A 20,977-nucleotide genomic window follows, 5' to 3' on the forward strand; every position below is an offset into this window, starting at 1 on the left:
CAAAAGCCACCAGTGGTTGTACTGACACCAGTCTGTACAAGTGTGGCTCTCCCTCTAAACCAAAAGCCACCAGTGGTAGTAATGACACCAGGCTGTACAAGTGTGGCTCTCCCTCTAAACCAAAAGCCACCAGTGGTAGTAATGACACCAGGCTGTACAAGTGTGGCTCTCCCTCTAAACCAAAAGCCACCAGCGGTAGTAATGACACCAGGCTGTACAAGTGTGGCTCTCCCTCTAAACCAAAATCCACCAGTGGTTGTACTGACACCAGTCTGTACAAGTGTGGCTCTCCCTCTAAACCAAAAGCCACCAGTGGTTGTACTGACACCAGTCTGTACAAGTGTGGCTCTCCCTCTAAACCAAAAGGCACCAGCGGTAGTAATGACACCAGGCTGTACAAGTGTGGCTCTCCCTCTAAACCAAAAGCCACCAGTGGTAGTAATGACACCAGGCTGTACAAGTGTGGCTCTCCCTCTAAACCAAAAGCCACCAGTGGTAGTAATGACACCAGGCTGTACAAGTGTGGCTCTCCCTCTAAACCAAAAGCCACCAGTAGTTGTACTGACACCAGGCTGTACAAGTGTGGCTCTCCCTCTAAACCAAAAGCCACCAGCGGTAGTAATGACACCAGGCTGTACAAGTGTGGCTCTCCCTCTAAACCAAAAGCCACCATTGGTTGTACTAACACCAGGCTGTACAAGTGTGGCTCTCCCTCTAAACCAAAAGCCACCAGCGGTAGTAATGACACCAGGCTGTACAAGTGTGGCTCTCCCTCTAAACCAAAAGCCACCAGTAGTTGTACTAACACCAGGCTGTACAAGTGTGGCTCTCCCTCTAAACCAAAAGCCACCAGCGGTAGTAATGACACCAGGCTGTACAAGTGTGGCTCTCCCTCTAAACCAAAAGCCACCGGTGGTTGTACTGACACCAGGCTGTACAAGTGTGGCTCTCCCTCTAAACCAAAAGCCACCAGCGGTAGTAATGACACCAGGCTGTACAAGTGTGGCTCTCCCTCTAAACCAAAAGCCACTGGTGGTTGTACTGACACCAGGCTGTACAAGTGTGGCTCTCCCTCTAAACCAAAAGCCACCAGCGGTAGTAATGACACCAGGCTGTACAAGTGTGGCTCTCCCTCTAAACCAAAAGCCACCAGCGGTAGTAATGACACCAGGCTGTACAAGTGTGGCTCCCTCTAAACCAAAAGCCACCAGCGGTAGTAATGACACCAGGCTGTGCAAGTGTGGCTCCCTCTAAACCAAAAGCCACCGGTGGTTGTACTGACACCAGGCTGTACAAGTGTGGCTCTCCCTCTAAACCAAAAGCCACCGGTGGTTGTACTGACATCAGGCTGTTCGGGTGCACGCCGATCCTCGTAAGGCTTTTGCACTCGATGATCCTTATAATAACGATTGTTATTACAACAACAATATACATGTTAAAATAACAACAATGTACACTTTGTGCAAGCTGCCCTGAGAACTAAGGTTCCTCTGAAAATGTAAAACATACCGAGGGTATTTTAAAATAGCAGTTCAAATGCTTGGCCGAAGCTCAAGGGAGATTGACTAAGACTTATGAAAACCGATGTGGGACTGAAAACACAAATCACAAAAGGCTCAAATCAAACTAATCCCGTACATAGACATGCCGTAAAATACTGTTCGAGAAACCACATCATGACCATTCGTTAATGACTCCCAGTTGACTTAACTCTCCTGCATTTACTTCCAGTTTACTTCACTCTCCTCCACTCACCCTCATTCAACCTCACACCCTACATCCTACATTCGCATTCACTCACTCCCAATCAAATTCACACATTCACATCAACCTCACTCACTTCGAATCAACCTTATTCACCCTCACTCCCTTGAAATCAACCTCACACACTCAAACTTAGTCATCCTCAAACCCTTAAATCATTTGAATTGAACACTCACTCCCACTTTCTCTCACTCCATGTACACCATTACTCACCCCAATCGATCACACCTCCACTCATGGTCACACCCTACACTCTACCCCAATCACCCACACTCATCAATCACCCCAAAGTCAACCACACACACCGTCAATCACCCCCAATCAACCACACACACCTTCACTCACCCCCAATGATTCACATTTACTCACCTCCAATCACTCTCATGTACTCACCCTGACTCACCCCGAATCAACCACAATACTCATTCAATTTCACTCATAATCACTCGCTGCCAATTAACCTCACTCATACACACACTCTACTTTGTAATTCACCTCCATTCACCCTCACTCCCAAAACTCAGCTTCACTCAACCCAAATCAACCTCATTCATCCCCAATAAACCTCACTCAATCATCCCAACTCACACCCAATCAACCTCACTTCCTATCAAAAGCAATCAATTTCATTCACCCCATTCAATTTCACTCACCCTCAAGAAACACCACTCACCCTCAAGAAACACCACTCACCTCCAATCAACATCACTCACCTCCAATCAACATCACTCACCTCCACTCACACCTCTCACCGTGAAGGTTCCTTTACGTCGGCCACGGTTTCCGACATGCACTGTGGTACTGCTGGTGCTCAGCTCAGCAGGGAAAGAGGTCTTCAGGGTCCTATAATTGAAAATAATTATTGTAGTGACTCGACACGAACCATATAAACCTCAAAGCTAACATTTCCTTCACCAACGTTTCCAGTTTTGCTTAACCAAGTCCATGGTACGGTGCCCACCTGGACATAGTCACTCCACAGTCCATGGTCAGGGCCGCATGGTTGAGAGTGACGGTCAGGACAAACGTGTGCCATTGGAAGTTAAACCTGTGGTTCTGAAAGCGGACTCGCTGATTCCAGGTCGCATGTCTGTCCATTGGAGAAAACTCGAACAGCAAGGTGGTGCGCGTCACATGGATGGCAAACCGGACCTTTCTGCTATGATGATGCTCAATCGCCAGGATAGTCTCCCATTTCTGTGGCACGACCAACCAGATTTGTATGTGTGGCAGGTGAACAAGCACAACCAACCAGATATGTGTGGCAGGTGAACAAGCACAACCAACCAGATACGTGTGGCAAGTGAACAAGCACGACCAACTAGATATGTGAGGCAAGTGAACAAGCACAACCAACCAGATATGTGAGGCAAGTGAACAAGCACGACCAACTAGATATGTGAGGCAAGTGAACAAGCACAACCAACCAGATATGTGTGGCAAGTGAACAAGCACAACCAACCAGATATGTGTGGCAAGTGAAAAAGCACAACCAACCAGATTTGTGTGGCAAGTGAACAAGCACAACCAACCAGATATGTGTGGCAAGTGAAAAAGCACAACCAACCAGATATGTGTGGCAAGTGAACAAGCACAACCAACCAGATATGTGAGGCAAGTGAACAAGCACAACCAACCAGATATATGTGGCAAGTGAACAAGCACAACCAAGCAGATATGTGAGGCAAGTGAACAAGCACAACCAACCAGATATGTGAGGCAAGTGAACAAGCACAACCAACCAGATATGTGTGGCAAGTGAAAAAGCACAACCAACCAGATATGTGTGGCAAGTGAACAAGCACAACCAACCAGATATGTGAGGCAAGTGAACAAGCACAACCAACCAGATATATGTGGCAAATGAACAAGCACAACCAAGCAGATATGTGAGGCAAGTGAACAAGCACAACCAACCAGATATGTGAGGCAAGTGAACAAGCACAACCAACCAGATATGTGTGGCAAGTGAACAAGCACAACCAACCAGATATGTGAGGCAAGTGAACAAGCACAACCAACCAGATATGTGAGGCAAGTGAACAAGCACGACCAACCAGATATGTGAGGCAAGTGAACAAGCACGACCAACCAGATATGTGAGGCAAATGAACAAGCACAACCAAGCAGATATGTGAGGCAAATGAACAAGCACAACCAACCAGATATGTGTGGCAAGTGAACAAGCACAACCAACCAGATATGTGTGGCAAGTGAACAAGCACAACCAACCAGATATGTGTGGCAAGTGAACAAGCACAACCAACCAGATATGTAAGGCAAGTGAACAAGCACAACCAACCAGATATGTGAGGCAAGTGAACAAGCACAACCAACCAGATATATGTGGCAAGTGAACAAGCACAACCAACCGGATATGAGGCAAGTGAACAAGCACAACCAACCAGATTTGTGTGGCAGGTGAACAAGCACAACCAACCAGATATATGTAGCAAGTGAACAAGCACAACCAACCAGATATGTGTGGCAAGTGAACAAGCACAACCAACCAGATATGTAAGGCAAGTGAACAAGCACAACAACCAGATATGTGAGGCAAGTGAACAAGCACAACCAACCAGATATATGTGGCAAGTGAACAAGCACAACCAACCGGATATGAGGCAAGTGAACAAGCACAACCAACCAGATTTGTGTGGCAGGTGAACAAGCACAACCAACCAGATATATGTAGCAAGTGAACAAGCACAACCAACCAGATTTGTGTGGCAAGTGAACAAGCACAACCAACCAGATATGTGTGGCAAGTGAAAAAGCACAACCAACCAGATATGTGTGGCAAGTGAACAAGCACAACCAACCAGATATGTGAGGCAAGTGAACAAGCACAACCAACCAGATATGTGAGGCAAGTGAACAAGCACAACCAACCAGATTTGTGTGGCAAGTGAACAAGCACAACCAACCAGATTTGTGAGGCAAGTGAACAAGCACAACCAACCAGATATGTGAGGCAAGTGAACAAGCACGACCAACCAGATATGTGAGGCAAGTGAACAAGCACGACCAACCAGATATGTGAGGCAAGTGAACAAGCACGACCAACCAGATATGTGAGGCAAATGAACAAGCACAACCAAGCAGATATGTGAGGCAAATGAACAAGCACAACCAACCAGATATGTGAGGCAAGTGAACAAGCACAACCAACCAGATATGTGAGGCAAGTGAACAAGCACAACCAACCAGATATGTGAGGCAAGTGAACAAGCACGACCAACCAGATGTGTGAGGCAAGTGAACAAGCACAACCAACCAGATATGTGAGGCAAGTGAACAAGCACGACCAACCAGATATGTGAGGCAAGTGAACAAGCACGACCAACCAGATATGTGAGGCAAATGAACAAGCACAACCAAGCAGATATGTGAGGCAAATGAACAAGCACAACCAACCAGATATGTGTGGCAAGTGAACAAGCACAACCAACCAGATATGTGTGGCAAGTGAACAAGCACAACCAACCAGATATGTGTGGCAAGTGAACAAGCACAACCAACCAGATATGTAAGGCAAGTGAACAAGCACAACCAACCAGATATGTGAGGCAAGTGAACAAGCACAACCAACCAGATATATGTGGCAAGTGAACAAGCACAACCAACCGGATATGAGGCAAGTGAACAAGCACAACCAACCAGATTTGTGTGGCAGGTGAACAAGCACAACCAACCAGATATATGTAGCAAGTGAACAAGCACAACCAACCAGATATGTGTGGCAAGTGAACAAGCACAACCAACCAGATATGTAAGGCAAGTGAACAAGCACAACCAACCAGATATGTGAGGCAAGTGAACAAGCACAACCAACCAGATATATGTGGCAAGTGAACAAGCACAACCAACCGGATATGAGGCAAGTGAACAAGCACAACCAACCAGATTTGTGTGGCAGGTGAACAAGCACAACCAACCAGATATATGTAGCAAGTGAACAAGCACAACCAACCAGATATGTGTGGTAGATGAACAAGCACAACCAACCAGATATGTGAGGCAAGTGAACAAGCACAACCAACCAGATTTGTATGGCAAGTGAACAAGCACAACCAACCAGATTTGTGAGGGAAGTGAACAAGCACAACCAACCAGATATGTGAGGCAAGTGAACAAGCACGACTAACCAGATGTGTGAGGCAAGTGAACAAGCACGACCAACCAGATATGTGTGGTAGATGAACAAGCACAACCAACGAGATATGTGTGGCAAGTGAACAAGCACAACCAACCAGGTATGTGAGGCAAGTGAACAAGCACAACCAACCAGATATGTGAGCTAAGTGAACAAGCACAACCAACCAGATATGTGAGGCAAGTGAGCAAGCACAACCAACCATATATGTGAGGCAAGTTAACAAGCACAACCAACCAGATATGTGTGGCAAGTGAACAAGCACAACCAACCAGATATGTGAGGCAAGTGAACAAGCACAACCAACCAGATATGTGAGGCAAGTGAACAAGCACAACCAACCAGATATGTGAGGCAAGTGAACAAGCACAACCAACCAGATATGTGTGGCAAGTGAACAAGCACAACCAACCAGGTATGTGAGGCAAGTGAACAAGCAGAACCAACCAGATATGTGAGGCAAGTGAACAAGCACAACCAACCAGATATGTGTGGCAAGTGAACAAGCACAACCAACCAGATATGTGTGGCAAGTGAACAAGCACAACCAACCAGATATGTGAGGCAAGTGAACAAGCACAACCAACCAGATTTGTGAGGGAAGTGAACAAGCACAACCAACCAGATATGTGAGGCAAGTGAACAAGCACAACCAACCAGATATGTGAGGCAAGTGAACAAGCACAACCAACCAGATATGTGAGGCAAGTGAACAAGCACGACCAACCAGATGTGTGAGGCAAGTGAACAAGCACGACCAACCAGATATGTGAGGCAAGTGAACAAGCACAACCAACCAGATATGTGTGGCAAGTGAACAAGCACAACCAACCAGATATGTGAGGCAAGTGAACAAGCACAACCAACCAGATATGTGTGGCAAGTGAACAAGCACAACCAACCAGGTATGTGAGGCAAGTGAACAAGCAGAACCAACCAGATATGTGAGGCAAGTGAACAAGCACAACCAACCAGATATGTGTGGCAAGTGAACAAGCACAACCAACCAGATATGTGTGGCAAGTGAACAAGCACAACCAACCAGATATGTGAGGCAAGTGAACAAGCACAACCAACCAGATATGTGAGGCAAGTGAACAAGCACAACCAACCAGATATGTGAGGCAAGTGAACAAGCACAACCAACCAGATTTGTGTGGCAAGTGAACAAGCACAACCAACCAGATATGTGAGGCAAGTGAACAAGCACAACCAACCAGATATGTGAGGCAAGTGAACAAGCACAACCAACCAGATATGTGTGGCAAGTGAACAAGCACAACCAACCAGATATGTGAGGCAAGTGAACAAGCACAACCAACCAGATATGTGAGGCAAGTGAACAAGCACAACCAACCAGATATGTGAGGCAAGTGAACAAGCACAACCAACCAGATACATGTCGCAAGTGAACAAGTACAACCAACCAGATATGTGTGGCAAGTGAACAAGCACAACCAACCAGATATGTGTGGCAAGTGAACAAGCACAACCAACCAGATATGTGTGGCAAGTGAACAAGCACAACCAACCATATATGTGAGGCAAGTGAACAAGCACAACCAACCAGATATGTGTGGCAAGTGAACAAGCACAACTAACTACATATGTGTGGCAAGTGAACAAGCACAACCAACCAGATATGTGTGGCAAATGAACAAGCACAACCAACCAGATATGTGAGGCAAGTGAACAAGCACAACCAACCAGATATATGTGGCAAGTGAACAAGCACAACCAACCAGATATATGTGGCAAGTGAACAAGCACAACCAACCATATATGTGTGGCAAGTGAACAAGCACAACCAACCATATATGTGTAGCAAGTGAACAAGCACAACCAACCAGATATGTGAGGCAAGTGAACAAGCACAACCAACCAGATATGTGAGGCAAGTGAACAAGCACAACCAACCAGATATATGTGGCAAGTGAACAAGCACAACCAACCATATATGTGTAGCAAGTGAACAAGCACAACCAACCAGATATGTGAGGCAAGTGAACAAGCACAACCAACCAGATATATGTGGCAAGTGAACAAGCACAACCAACCAGATATGTGAGGCAAGTGAACAAGCACAACCAACCAGATATATGTGGCAAGTGAACAAGCACAACCAACCAGATATATGAGGCAAGTGAACAAGCATAACCAACCAGATATATGTGGCAAGTGAACAAGCGCAACCAACCAGATATATGTGGCAAGTGAACAAGCACAACCAACAATATATGTGAGGCAAGTGAACAAGCACAACCAACCTGATATATGTGGCAAGTGAACAAGCACAACCAACCAGATATGTGAGGCAAGTGAACAAGCACAACCAACCAGATATATGTGGCAAGTGAACAAGCACAACCAACCATATATGTGGCAAGTGAACCAAGAAAACACCTTTCGAGCAAGAAATCAAATTGTGAGGCAACAGTCATGGAAAATTCCCTTTGCAGAAGCATTATTTGGAATTCTAGTGAATTCAAAGTAAAGACAAATTACTGCACTGTTGTCCCAAGAAGGAAGCCAGATGTAAAAACACACACACACACACACACACACACACACACACACACACACACACACACACACACACACACACACACACACACACACACACACACACACTGTTCTGGTAAGTACTTCCAAAATATATTTTTATATGAAGTTATAACCTTCACTTATAAGCAATTTACTGATTTCCCCACTGCCCGGATCATCAGCTGGGCACCGTTTTTCATCGAGGTTTCAATCCTTTCAGCCCAGAACCTCTCCAAATGGCGGATCCACAACCGGGTCGCAGATCCACATCAGTAGATTACTCAATATCAATGGACCCACAACCTCAAAGTTGTGTCCAGACAATTATGTATAAGGGAGGGAGTGTGTATGTGAGGGAGATACGTAGGAGAGTGTAAGTGTGTAAGGGAGTTATGTAGGAGAGTAATGTAAGAAAGTGTAAGTGTTTGTAGGAGAATGTAAGAGAGATGTGAATGAGAGTGTAAGTGTATGTAAGGGAGGGTGTGTGTATATAAGGGAGGTGTGTAGGAGAGTGTGTGTATGTAAGGAAGGGTGTTGTATATAAGAGAGGTGTGTAAGTGTATGTAAGGAGAGTGTAAGTGGATGTAAGGGAGTGTGTGTGTATATGAGGGAGGTGTGTAGGAGTGTAACTGTATGCAAGGGAGGGTGTGAGTGTATAGGAGTGCAAGTGTATGCAAGTGAGGGTGTGTGTATATAAGGGAGGTGTGTAAGTGTATGTAATGGAGGGTGTGTGTATATAAGGGAGGTGTGTAGGAGTGTAAGTGTATGTAAGGGAGGGCTTGTGTATGTAAGGAAAGGGGGTGGGGGTACAGTGCCTATAGAAAGTCTATACCCTCTTTCAAAATTTTCACCTTTTGTTGCCTTCTAGCCTGGAATTAAATTGCATTACATCATACTTTTTCCACCTTTAGTTACACATCGTAATCCACAACTTCCAAGTGAAAAACAAATTCTAAAAATTTCAGAAAATTAATTAAAAACACAAAACTAGAATATCTTGGTTGGATAAGTGTCCACCCCCCTGAGTTAGTACTTGGTGGAAGCACCTTTGACAGCAATTACAGCTGTGAGTCTGTTGGGATAGCTCTCCACCAACTTTGCACACCTTCATTGGGCAATATTTGCCCATTCTTCTGCACAAAACTGTTCAAGCTCAGTTAAGTTTAGTGGGGAGTGTTGATGGACAGCAATCTTCAAGCAATGCCAGATTTTTGATTGGATTTTGGTCAGGGCTCTGACTGGGACAATCAAGGACTTTTATATTTTTATTCCTTAGCCACTCCAGTGTAGCTTTGGTTATGTGCTTCAGGTCGTTGTCATGTTGAAAGGTGAACTTCCAATCCAATTTCAGCATTCTTGCAGAGGACAGCAGATGTTCTGCTTGGATTTTTCTGGAATTTTGCTCCATCCATTTTCCCTTCTATCCTGACAAGTGCCCCCATTTCTACTGATGAGAAACATCCCCATAACATGATGCTGCCACCACTATGCTTCACAGTAGGGATGGTGTTCTTTGGGCGATGTGTTGTGTTGGGTTTGTGCCAAACTTAATGTTTTGCATTTTGGCCAAAAAGTTCCATCTTGGTTTCGTCAGACCACAAAACTTTTTGCCACATGGTTTCAGAATCTCTGGAGTGTTTTTTTGCATACCTCAAATGGGACTCAAGGTGGGCTTTTTTGAATAATGGCTTCCTTCTTGCCACCCGACCGTACAGGCCAGACTTCTTGGGATATTGTGACACGCACACAGTGACCAATCTTTGCCATAAAGGCATGGAGCTCTTTCAAAGTTTCCATTGGCCTCTTGGTGGTCTCTCTGATCAGTATCCTCCTTGCTTGGTCATCCAGTTTGGAGGGATAGTCTGATCTAGGCAAGGGTCTTGGTGGTACCATCTGCCTTCCACTTCTTAATGATTGTCTTGACTGTGCTCCAAAGGATATTAAAGGCCCTTGAAATATTTTTATACCCATTTCCTGATCTGTGCCTTTCCAAAACTTCATCCTAAAGGTCTTTTGAAAGTTCCTTGGTGCTCATGGTTGAGTCTTTGCTGTGAAATGCACTACCTAGCAGAGGAAACCTATAGAAACAACTGATTTTATTCTGAAATAATCAGAATCACTTCAATTTAACACAGGTGGAGGCTAATTATGTCTGGTGTTGGCTTAATAGTTAGGGTGGTGGGCTTGGGATCCGAGAATCCTCAATTAAAATCCCCCTTTCTGTTGAATTAATACCAGGTGGGGTTGACCCTGCCTGATATCCTTCTGAGGTCGGCAAAATGAGTGCCAGTTTGCTGGTATCCTGTGCCGGAGTGGTGACCTGTCCAGGATTGTGCCCAATAGCGAAGGAGACTGCTTCGGCAGCACCAACGCTCTGCACAGAGTATGGTCCCAATGGATGGATGGAAGCTAATTAACTTGGTGTGTGATTTTGAAGGTGATTGGTTACACCTGAGCTAATTTTCAATTGCTCTTATAAGGGGGGTGGACACTTATCCAACCAAGATATTCTAGTTTTCTGTTTTTAATAAATTTTCTGAAATTAGTAGAATTTGTTTTTCACTTGGCAGTTGTGGGTTACGATGTGTAAACATCGGTGGAAAAGTGTGATTTAATGCAATTTAATTCCAGGCTATAAGGCAACAAAAGGTGAAGATTTTGAAAGGGGGTGTAGACTTTCTACAGGCACTGTTTGTTGGAGAGCATAAGTGTATGTTGGGGAGGGTGTATTGTGGTGTTCGATCAGAGCTCCATATTTCTTGATGGTTTGCAGACACCATTGCATCCATTTTTCTGATTGTACTGTGTGACAATGTTGTTAACTTGAATGGTAAAAGTACACAAAGCATTTCTGATTATTTTTTGATATTTGCATGTTGTTAGAAGGGAATGCATTTTCCTTGCTCTGAAAGTTGAGGTCATATATTTAATAATTTATTTTATCTGTATTAACACGACAGGGGTAGGGTTGAGCCCAAAAACGAAGAGGGCCCCCCTGAGTGGGGAAAGCAAAATAAGATGGGGAAGATGCAATTGGGCTGGACTGTAGCAGTTGACATTGCAAGAAGAAGAGGACAAATATATGACCATATCACACTCGATCTGGATCCCTCAAGCGTCTCGATCCTCCCAATCCATGAGAGGATTAGCTGCGAGCTTGTCCTGTTCAAGTGGAGATTAAACCAGTACCTATTTTACAAAATCAATTATCGAGTTCATAGCACTCTTTACCTCACGCAGTCTTGAGGAAAATAAAAGGACATTGGCGGGGTCTGTGAGCGCCAAATTTGATTGGTCGAAATGATGTAAAAGGCCATAATATTTTGTCCAAGTACTGCAAAACGAAAGGATTTTTGAAAGTGTCAATAAGGTGATGTGTGTTCTACAGTGTTCAAATATATAATTTAATTGAAATGAAATGAAGATTTTAAAGGTTGTAGAAAAACATTTTTGGAAGTTTACCGTCATCGATGTAATGTCTTATTACACCACCTTGTTTAACACATTACATTAGTTATTTGTGCCAGTTGTTTATGTCCTTTGTGATGTCACTAAAAACAATGAGTTTCCTGTTTGGAACGATTTTCAATTGTGTTTGACTGCCAGGCAGGCAGACAGACTAAATAAAAATCATCTCATTTGTCTCTTCACATGTGTGGTTCAGGACAAATTCAGAGCCAAAGTATTGATAAACTGCAGATTTGTGTTCAAAATAAGAACATTCAATTGAAATTAAAGTTGTTCCTCAATCATAAACTGACGTTTTTGGAGAGATAGACAGACAGACCGACAAAGTGAACCAATTGCTTAACTGTGCTTTTCGCCTCACTCACACTGGGTAATTACTTCTTTTGGGGCTAGCAGGATTGCCTCCTATGAGCTGTCTTGTCTGCCCTGGGTTTGAATCCTGAATCGGCGATAAACTACCATCCTGGGATTTTACAGGCAGGGTTAGTTGGTGTTTGTTTCCTGTTAGTACAAGCTAGCAGTGGCAGTAGATATAACACACACACACACACACACACACACACACACACACACACACACACACACACACACACACACACACACACACACACACACGGACGAACGCTTCACCTTTTACCAATACATGCAAAAATCTAGTATTTCTCTTCTGACCCTGGAACCAAACAAAATATATATATATATATATATATATATATATATATATATATATATATATAACGACCCTCACAGCCCATACATCTCCCACTCCCCCCTCCCCACCATCTTCCAAAACATGATTTATAGTAAATATCAAAATTTTAAACTTTTTCTATGCATTGACAAGCCCCAGATATGACCTTCCCATCAGTGGTAAGAAGCAACGAAACCAGATACGATGTCTCTCCCTCTGTGAAATCTGCCTGAATGTTGATAATAATGGCATCGTCTTTCCAATTGCAGATGTCCATTAAGTACATCACTAAACCTGCCATGTTCACATGAGGTAATCCCACAAAGTTCAAAGTCCACTTAGGCCTAAGTCACATTTGCTCTACGGCGAGGATACGGTGGCCGTACGCCCTCTGAATTGACAGAAACGTGCAGCGGCCGCAGAGTTTCTGCGGTGGCCTCAGGGTGGCCCTACGCCGTTTGGCTATATTTTACAGGTCGTAAGGTCGCCGTGGAATTATGACGTGGAGTTATAACTTTTTTTCATTTCTACGTTCGCCGTAGCAATTCGACAAGCCGAAACAAAAAAACTGGTAAAAAAAAATAAAAAAGAACCCACTCGTTACCATCCGTCTGGCCGCACGTTCGCCTTAGGGCCCCCCTGCGGGCACCTTGCGTCTGCCTTGAAAATTCTATGGCCGCCGCAGGAACACCCTAAGGTCACCGTGCGACATGAAATGAAAGACCGTACGGCACCCCCACGTTTTCGGTCTCCACAATTTATAAATATGCCGTGCGGCTCCCCGAAAAATAAAAACATATGTGACTGCTACATTGTGTGATCGTGGAAATACTGCGGCCGCCGTATAATTGCTAGTGGCCGTAGATTTTGGAGACCCCACGGCCGCCGTGGCAAATGTGACAGGCCTCACTGACAGGGATGATCGGGGAGGTCGGATAGAACACGCTCATCCACGGCCTGTCCACAGGCCTTGCACGGGCCCATAGCATCGGGAGTTTTTGAAGTACGGGCTGCAAGATATCAACTTTTGGTCAAGTTGATCAGAAAGTTCTCCAAATGTTTCGTTGTGCAAAGGCACACGCCTGTCTCTCAGGTACTATTCCAAGAATTTTTGGCTTCTTATGGAAGCTTTGTGAGATATTTAGTTAACAATCCTTATCCGGCATGCACGATTATACGTTCCCTGCATCGATGACTGTTTTTGCTCGAGGTTTCTGCGCATGCACAAACTGAGCATTCTGGGGCGGATTACATCATTTGGAAAGTCCCATATTGGAGGGAAGATGTAATGGACTCATGGGTTTGAGATAGATCGAGGCTCGTGAAACTGTGGAGGTCATACTTGGTCTGGCATCAGTCAGTGTAGAGTAGAGTGGTGCTGGGTTGGCAGATGCGATTATCACACTTGGCAATGGCAGGTGCTGCAGTGCTAAAGTGCAGATCATGGTTGGAGATTTGTTGAGCCCTGAGGCTGCCAAAACATGGTGGAGAGTGGAGATACAAGTTCATGAGATTGCCATGGGCATATTAGCAGAACATTGTACTGCAGCATTTGAGATGAGGGGTGTGTAATGAGCTATCATTTGAACAAGTACATTCCAGCGGAGAGCCAAAGCTCCTTGGTTTGACAGTGAGTGGTGACTCTGTCTCCTAACTCATTTGTTGACTTGAGAGTGAAACAACAATATTGACCATTCCCTTTTGACCCACAACATAGTACCATTGATATTGCCATACATGGTTATGAAAGCCTGGTGTTGGCTTAATGGTTAAGGTTGCAGGTTTAACATGTTACAGTCCCAGAGTTCAAGCCCCTATCATGCTGTTAAGATAACACCAGGTGGGTTGACTCAGCCTGTCATCCTTCTGAGGTTGGCAAAATGAGTACCAGCTTACTGGGAAGAACGAGCCATTTGAGTATCCTGCATTGTGGTGACCAGCCCAGGATGTAACCATGAGCCAATGAAACTACCTTCTTCTTCATAGTTATAAAACCTCCACAATCCGAGCAACATTGCTGTGCTGTGCCACTGAACAAGAGATGCTGTATGATGTCTTTCATTCTTCATTGTCCTTGTCTGCATCATTTTGTTCTTCATCAAAATGGCCGAGCCATCATCGCAGCTCATTATTAATTGTCTCTAAACTACAGTTTTCTTCTCACACCCCTCCCCCCCCCCAACTCCCATGGCTATCTTCAGAGACTGGTACGATGAAGTGCACGACACGTACAGTGCCTTCAGAAAGTGTTCACACCCCTCGACTTTTTCACCTTTTGTTGTGTTACAGTATCAATTTAAAATGCATTAAATTAAGTTTTTTTTGTTTCCGATCTACACAAAATTCCCCACAATGACAAAGTGAAAACTGTTTTTAGAAATTTGTACAAATTAATTAAAAATGAAAAGCTGAAATGTCTTGTGTCAATAAGTGTTCAACCCCCTGAGTCAACACTTTGTACAAGCACCTTTGGCAGCGATGACAGCTTCAAGTCTTCTTGGGTATGTCTGTATCAGATTTGCACATCTGGATTTGGGGATTTTCTCCCGTTCTTCCTCGCAGATTTGCTCAAGCTCTGTCAAGTTGGATGGAGAGCGTCGGTGAACAGCAATCTTCAAGTCTTTCCACAGATTCTCAATGGCATTCAAGTCTGGGCTTTGGCCGGGCAACTCAAGGACTTTAACGGTCTTGTTCAGAAGCCATTCCAGTGTTGCTATGGCTGCATACTTGGGGTCATTGTCCTGTTGGAAGGTAAATCTTTGCTGCAGTCGAAAGTCTTTTGTACTCTGAAGCAGGTTCTCCTCAAGGATTTGTCTGTATTTGGCTCCATTCATTGTTCCCTCTATCCTTACAAGTCTCTCAGTCCCTGCAAGGGAAAAGCAGCCCCATGCTTCACGGTAGGGTTGGTGTTAGATGGGTGATGAGCCATGCTCAGTTTCCGCCAGACTTTCCATTCAGGCCAAAGAGTTCAATTTTCTTCTCATTAGACCACAGAATATTTTGCTTCACGCTCTCAGAGTCTTTCACGTTCCTATTTGCAAACTCCAGGCATGATTCCATGTTCCTTTTTCTCATGAGTGGCTTCCGTCTGGCCATTCTCCCATAAAGCCGAGATTTGTGAAGTGCTGCAGAGATTGTTGTTCTTCCGGCAGGTTCTTCAATCTCAGCCAAGGAATTCTGTCGTTCTGTTAGAGTGCTCATTGAGTTCTTGTTCACCTTCCTGACCAGTCCTTGCCAGTTGCTCAGTTTGGTTGGACGGCCAGCTCTAGGAAGAGTCTGGGTAGTTCCATATTCTTTCCATTTCATAATGATGGAGCTCACTGTGCTCTTGGGAACTTTCAACTCTCTAGAAATTGGTTTATACCCTTCCCCAGATCTATTCCTCCCCACAATTCTATCTCAGAGTTCTACGGACAGTTCCTTGGACTTCATGGTAGAGTTTCTGCTCTGACATGCACTATCAACTGTGGGACCTCGTGTAGAAAGGTGTGTTTCTTTAGAAATCATGTCCAATCAATGGAATTGGCCACAGGTGGACTCCAATGAAGTTGTAGAGCAATCTCAAGGATGATCAAAGGAAATTGGATGCACCCGAGCTCAATTAGGAGTGTCATAGCAAAGGGGTTGAATACTTAGTGACTCAAGACAACTTTTCTAACCCTAACAACTTTTCATGTTTAATTAATTTGTAAAAAATTCTAAAAACATGTTTTCACTTTGTCATTATGGGGAATTTTGTGTACATCAGTGACCAAAAATCTAAATTTAATCCATTTTAAATTCAGGCTGTAACACAAGAAATGTGATCAAAGTCGAGGGGTGTCAATACTTTCTGAAGGCACTGTATGAGAATGGAGGACAACTATGAACCCAAAGGTTACGTCTCAAGGCCCGTGGAGGTTAGTATTATGATTTTATGATGTTACAATTAGGTAAGTTAAGGTTAAGGCTTGGTTTACTAGGTATTGTAGTTAATCTATTTTGAGTTGATCTCGAATTTTGTAGTTTTTAATGATGAAATACTGGCATTTTAAGACCCGTCGCTTCACTGCCAGGAATACCAATCTTTGCTGCGATGGTTAATCTATGGAGCAATATATAAAAGGATTTCTGGGAGATCCTGCCCTCCGTGTGGGGATAACCAGCGTCACAAGTTGGCGTTTGCAGTTTCACCACGGGTGCCCACGTACCCACACACAAACCTGCCATCCTTTAAAAAAAAAAAACTTTTTATTACAATCCTTCCTGGGAGTTCCCTGAATCCACTGTCGTTGGTTTCATTGAAATCTGTGACTCCGTTCTGAAGTTATAACATGACAAACAGACAGACAGACACTATTCCTTTTATAATATAGATATTTTTTACAAGATGGTGTCCATTTAGTTGGTGTTGCACTGTAATGTGATGTCAGTTTGTTCATTTTGCTTCCTGTTCCATTCTGCCACCTGAGCCCTCAAATGGGCTCCACCATCGAGGGCACAGCTCATACCTTTCTACAGAGTGTAGATTCAATCTTACAAATGCCCTGTGGGATTACTGAAGCTCCAATAACGTGATAAAACCTTTCCATCCCTCGCACAATCCCTTCATCCTCCCAATTGTACACGTGCAGTTATTTTTTTTAGCACAATAAGCTTTCTCTCCTTTTTCATTAACCTCGTTTGTGAAATGCCTGTATTCGTATTGGTTTTAATGTTTTATTTTCTTATTACAGTGTCTAATGTTCGTACATACATTATTGCTTTAGAAAACGGCACTATACTTTTTAATGAATTGCATGACATTTGGAGACAATGAACAAATCACAATACATAAAATTCAACCTGGGATCCAGCATCACGAGCTAAGTGCTCTGATGGGAACACCAAACAGGTAGGAAATATATGTTGAATGGCCACTATTTAAAGAACCTAAAGGATGCCAAATCCAGGCTGTTAGGTGGGTGGGAGACCATGGTCCACCCGATCTTAGCAATGCCCTCCAATTCCTTTACCATCGCATCGAACAGCTCTTGCATTGTCGTGGTGATGCAAGAGTTCTCCCATGTCAGTGTTAGCACAGGTTCTTATAATGTGTCTCCATGTTATATTTTGATTGATGGTTGTACCTGGGATATCAATAACATACAAGTATCACACCTTTAATATCCCAAACAACAATCAGCATGTGCTTGCTACCATCGATCATACCTTCAATGAGATATTAGTTGGAGATCTTTGATGAAAAGTCTCCATTAATTAAAGTTTCACGAAGTAAATCAACAGCTCATCGCCTCCAACAATGTGGGAAATAGCTGTCGGAGAACTCTGGAGAATTCTGCACATTTTGTGTTTCTGGTTTCTTTGTGAAATGGGATTAGCTTTGTTATTATGTGTCTACGTGAGACATCTATCGAAAACACAGCCCCGAGGCAGGGCGGCTGATTCTACACACTTGGCTCAACTCACAGTGCACGACATGCCAGTCCTTATAAACTGCTTCCTCAACTATCTGCTTGCTGACAGTCACAGCTGTTCCTCTACCTACCCAGCATGAGATCTGCTTTTAGAACCCAGTGATGCCAGTGACCAAAATGTGGGGCAACACATGCGTATCTGCAATTTTGAAGCAGTCGCCCTTTTTCACGAATTGTTGAGAAATGTTAAGCCCCTTTTTGGATGAAAACGTGGAAATGTTTTGACAAATTGAACCCTTTTTCACAAAAAAAGAGGAGGTAAAACATTGACTGCCTTTTCAGCAATAGTAAGGAGGTTAAGACACACTTTTGGTCCAAAGTAAAGAAAAGTAAGTACAGTAAACAACAATTTTACTTAAAATGACATGCTATAACTTAATCATTACGATTCACATGATAACAGAGTAACATAATGTCCCCTTACTGGTATGATAAGGTTATACGTCAACAAGGCAAGCCATGTGAACCATTTCAGTGAACAATCCTTATCCTGGACACACAATTGGTTTGCGGGCGCCAGCAGTGACCACTATTTTCGTTGTGCCTGTGTCTGTTGGGTAGTCGATCTAGTCGAAAAAAAAAATAATAATTTTTTTTTTTGAGATTTGTTCTACCCTTAGTATCAGTATTTAAAATGGCGATTTCAGTTAATACAATGGCGATTCCGATGAAACTTGGTTGGTAGGTTCATACCATGACCTAGTTGTGTGCAAATGAGAACTGTTGCTACGGACACCACCGTTGCCAAGCAACGGGACTTTGAAGTTTTTGAAAAATCATAAAAAATTAATTTTTTTCGAAAATCAAAAATCGGGCCACGAGCAACTGTGGGCAGTACATTCAGCCATATTGTCAAAAATTTCCAGCCGGATCCTATGAAAACTGTCGGAGAAGATAGACTTTGAATGAACCCTGTTCGAAAACAATCCAAAAATGAAGTTCGTTATATCTCAGAGACTATGAGTCAGATATACATGAAACTGGTATGGTAGGTTCATGGTATGTCCTAGTTATGTGTGAGAAAGAACCGTTGCTATGGACCCCTCCGTTGCCTAGCAATGGCCAAAAAACCTCTAAATGTGGGGGTATTTTAACGAAAAAAAAATCTGCAGCATTAACCCTTGAAGCTAGAATCATGAATTTTCTTGTGCTTAATCCTCAGGTCATTCCCCATCGAACGGGCCCATCGCGGCAGGTTCTATTGGGTAGTGGACGACCCATGTCTGCCTACCGGTTTTTCTGTCTGTCTGTCTCTGAATCTCTCCAGAGCATAGCTCCGTGACGTTTGATGCGATCTTGATGAAACTTGGACACAAGCTAGATATCATGGTCGAGTTGTCTTTTTGTATGAGGGGCATCCCACGTCCCCTTGTGGGCAGAGCCACGCCCCTTGTGGGCAGAGCCACGCCCACTTGAACTTTTTATTTATTTTTTTCTCGATTTTTTTTCTCGCAATTTCATTTCCTCTAAGCTGTGTGTAATGCCCATAAGTACAACATATAAAAAATCCGATTTGATTTGGTCAATTTTGACGGAAGAGATAGGTTTTTACAGTAGGGCTTCCTCAAAAGCTTCCACAAACTCAATTGTACCTATCGTTGCATTGTTCAATAATGCCCGCGAATCGTCGTCGCCTCCCGGCTCGTTCATTTTATTTTTCCACCAAACTCTGCAGTTTCCTGGGGGTTCTGTGCATGCACACCAACCATTTTGGGGGAATTACATCATTTCCGAAGTCACGAATTGTACTGTTTAATCACATGGTGTGCGGGTGTCAGCTGCTATTAGTCCAATTTGTTCGTGGGCGCCACCAGTGACCACTGTTTCATTGTGTCTGTCTGTCTGTCTGTCTGTCTGTCTGTCTGTCTGTCTGTTTGTGACTCTTTCCAGAGCATAGCCCCGTGACGTTTGATGCGATCTTGATGAAACCTGGACACAAGCTACATATCATGATCTAGTTGTGTCTTTTGTATGAGGGGCGTAGCATGCCCCTTGCGGGTGGAGCCACGCCTACTTGTACTTTTTATTTATTTTTCTTTTTTTCTCGATTTTTTTTCTCGCAATTTCATTTCCTAGAAGCTGTGCGTAATGTCCATAAGTGCAACATATAAAAATATACCATCAGAGATGGCGAATCCCCCGCCTTTGAATGAAAAAGGTCATACATATTCCAGATAATGAGGGAGGTGAATTGGAAACAAGACACCATTTGGTCATCATCTCGAAAAAGTTTCCCAGGGGTGAGGAACGTAGTAACCAAAAATAATTGAAATCAGATAAGTGGTTTTCCATTTATTACAAAAAATTTTTTTTCAAGATGGCTACCCCAGTTGGCCATCTTGGATCCGGCCATGCCAAAAATCAATAGGGTTCTTCCTTTTCACGTGGTACATGTGACCCAAATTTCAAATCGATATGGCTAACAGTTTATGAGTTATTAAGACCACTGCGAAGGACAGCAAGGTGACCGAGGATGATGCCTTGATAAAGGATATAATTAAATAAGGCCGTTAATTATCTTCAAAAGAGGTGTTTTAATTAACCCAAATACCCAATTTTCATTCATGCACTACCTTGGAGTTCTGTCAGTATGCATGCAAAGTATCAGGCTGCTAGGTTTCATGGTTTTGGAGTTATGGAGGAGACGCATACACTGACACACACACACACACACACACACACACACACACACACACACACACACACACACACACACACACACACACACACACACACACACACACACATCAGTATAGATTATTGTGCTTCCATGAGCCACGACATTGTAGACAAAAAAGTGGATAACATAAACAGTTGGATTACACAGCACTTTTACACTTGCATTTGTGAGATGTCTCATTTACAGCAGGTTGTGTTATAATGAGCATAACCAGAGCT

At 43.6% G+C, this 20,977-nt stretch overlaps 1 protein-coding gene and 1 long non-coding RNA gene across 3 annotated transcripts in view; one reads left to right on the forward strand and one right to left on the reverse strand.

The window, feature by feature from the left end:
• Nucleotides 1-15,428, forward strand: part of LOC147030232 (uncharacterized) — a 52,935-nt gene extending 37,507 nt beyond the window's left edge. The window contains exon 3 of the long non-coding RNA XR_015056270.1: nucleotides 14,825-15,428. This is a non-coding gene — a long non-coding RNA (uncharacterized LOC147030232). The remainder of the gene's footprint in view (nucleotides 1-14,824) is intronic.
• The window catches only part of TSPEAR (thrombospondin type laminin G domain and EAR repeats), an 86,611-nt gene that overhangs the window by 38,163 nt on the left and 27,471 nt on the right, over nucleotides 1-20,977 (reverse strand). For both annotated transcript variants that reach the window (XM_085874065.1, XM_085874066.1), the window contains exons 3-4: nucleotides 2,726-2,961; nucleotides 2,517-2,607 (exon numbers count right to left, since the gene is read on the reverse strand). In XM_085874065.1, coding sequence (XP_085730191.1) covers nucleotides 2,517-2,607; nucleotides 2,726-2,961 — 327 coding nt within the window. The remainder of the gene's footprint in view (nucleotides 1-2,516; nucleotides 2,608-2,725; nucleotides 2,962-20,977) is intronic.

The sequence above is a fragment of the Eptatretus burgeri genome, chromosome 3 (genome assembly GCF_056783735.1).
Source record: "Eptatretus burgeri isolate ZD-2024b chromosome 3, Ebu_testis_v1, whole genome shotgun sequence".
NCBI classification, from domain to species: Eukaryota; Metazoa; Chordata; class Myxini; order Myxiniformes; family Myxinidae; genus Eptatretus; species Eptatretus burgeri.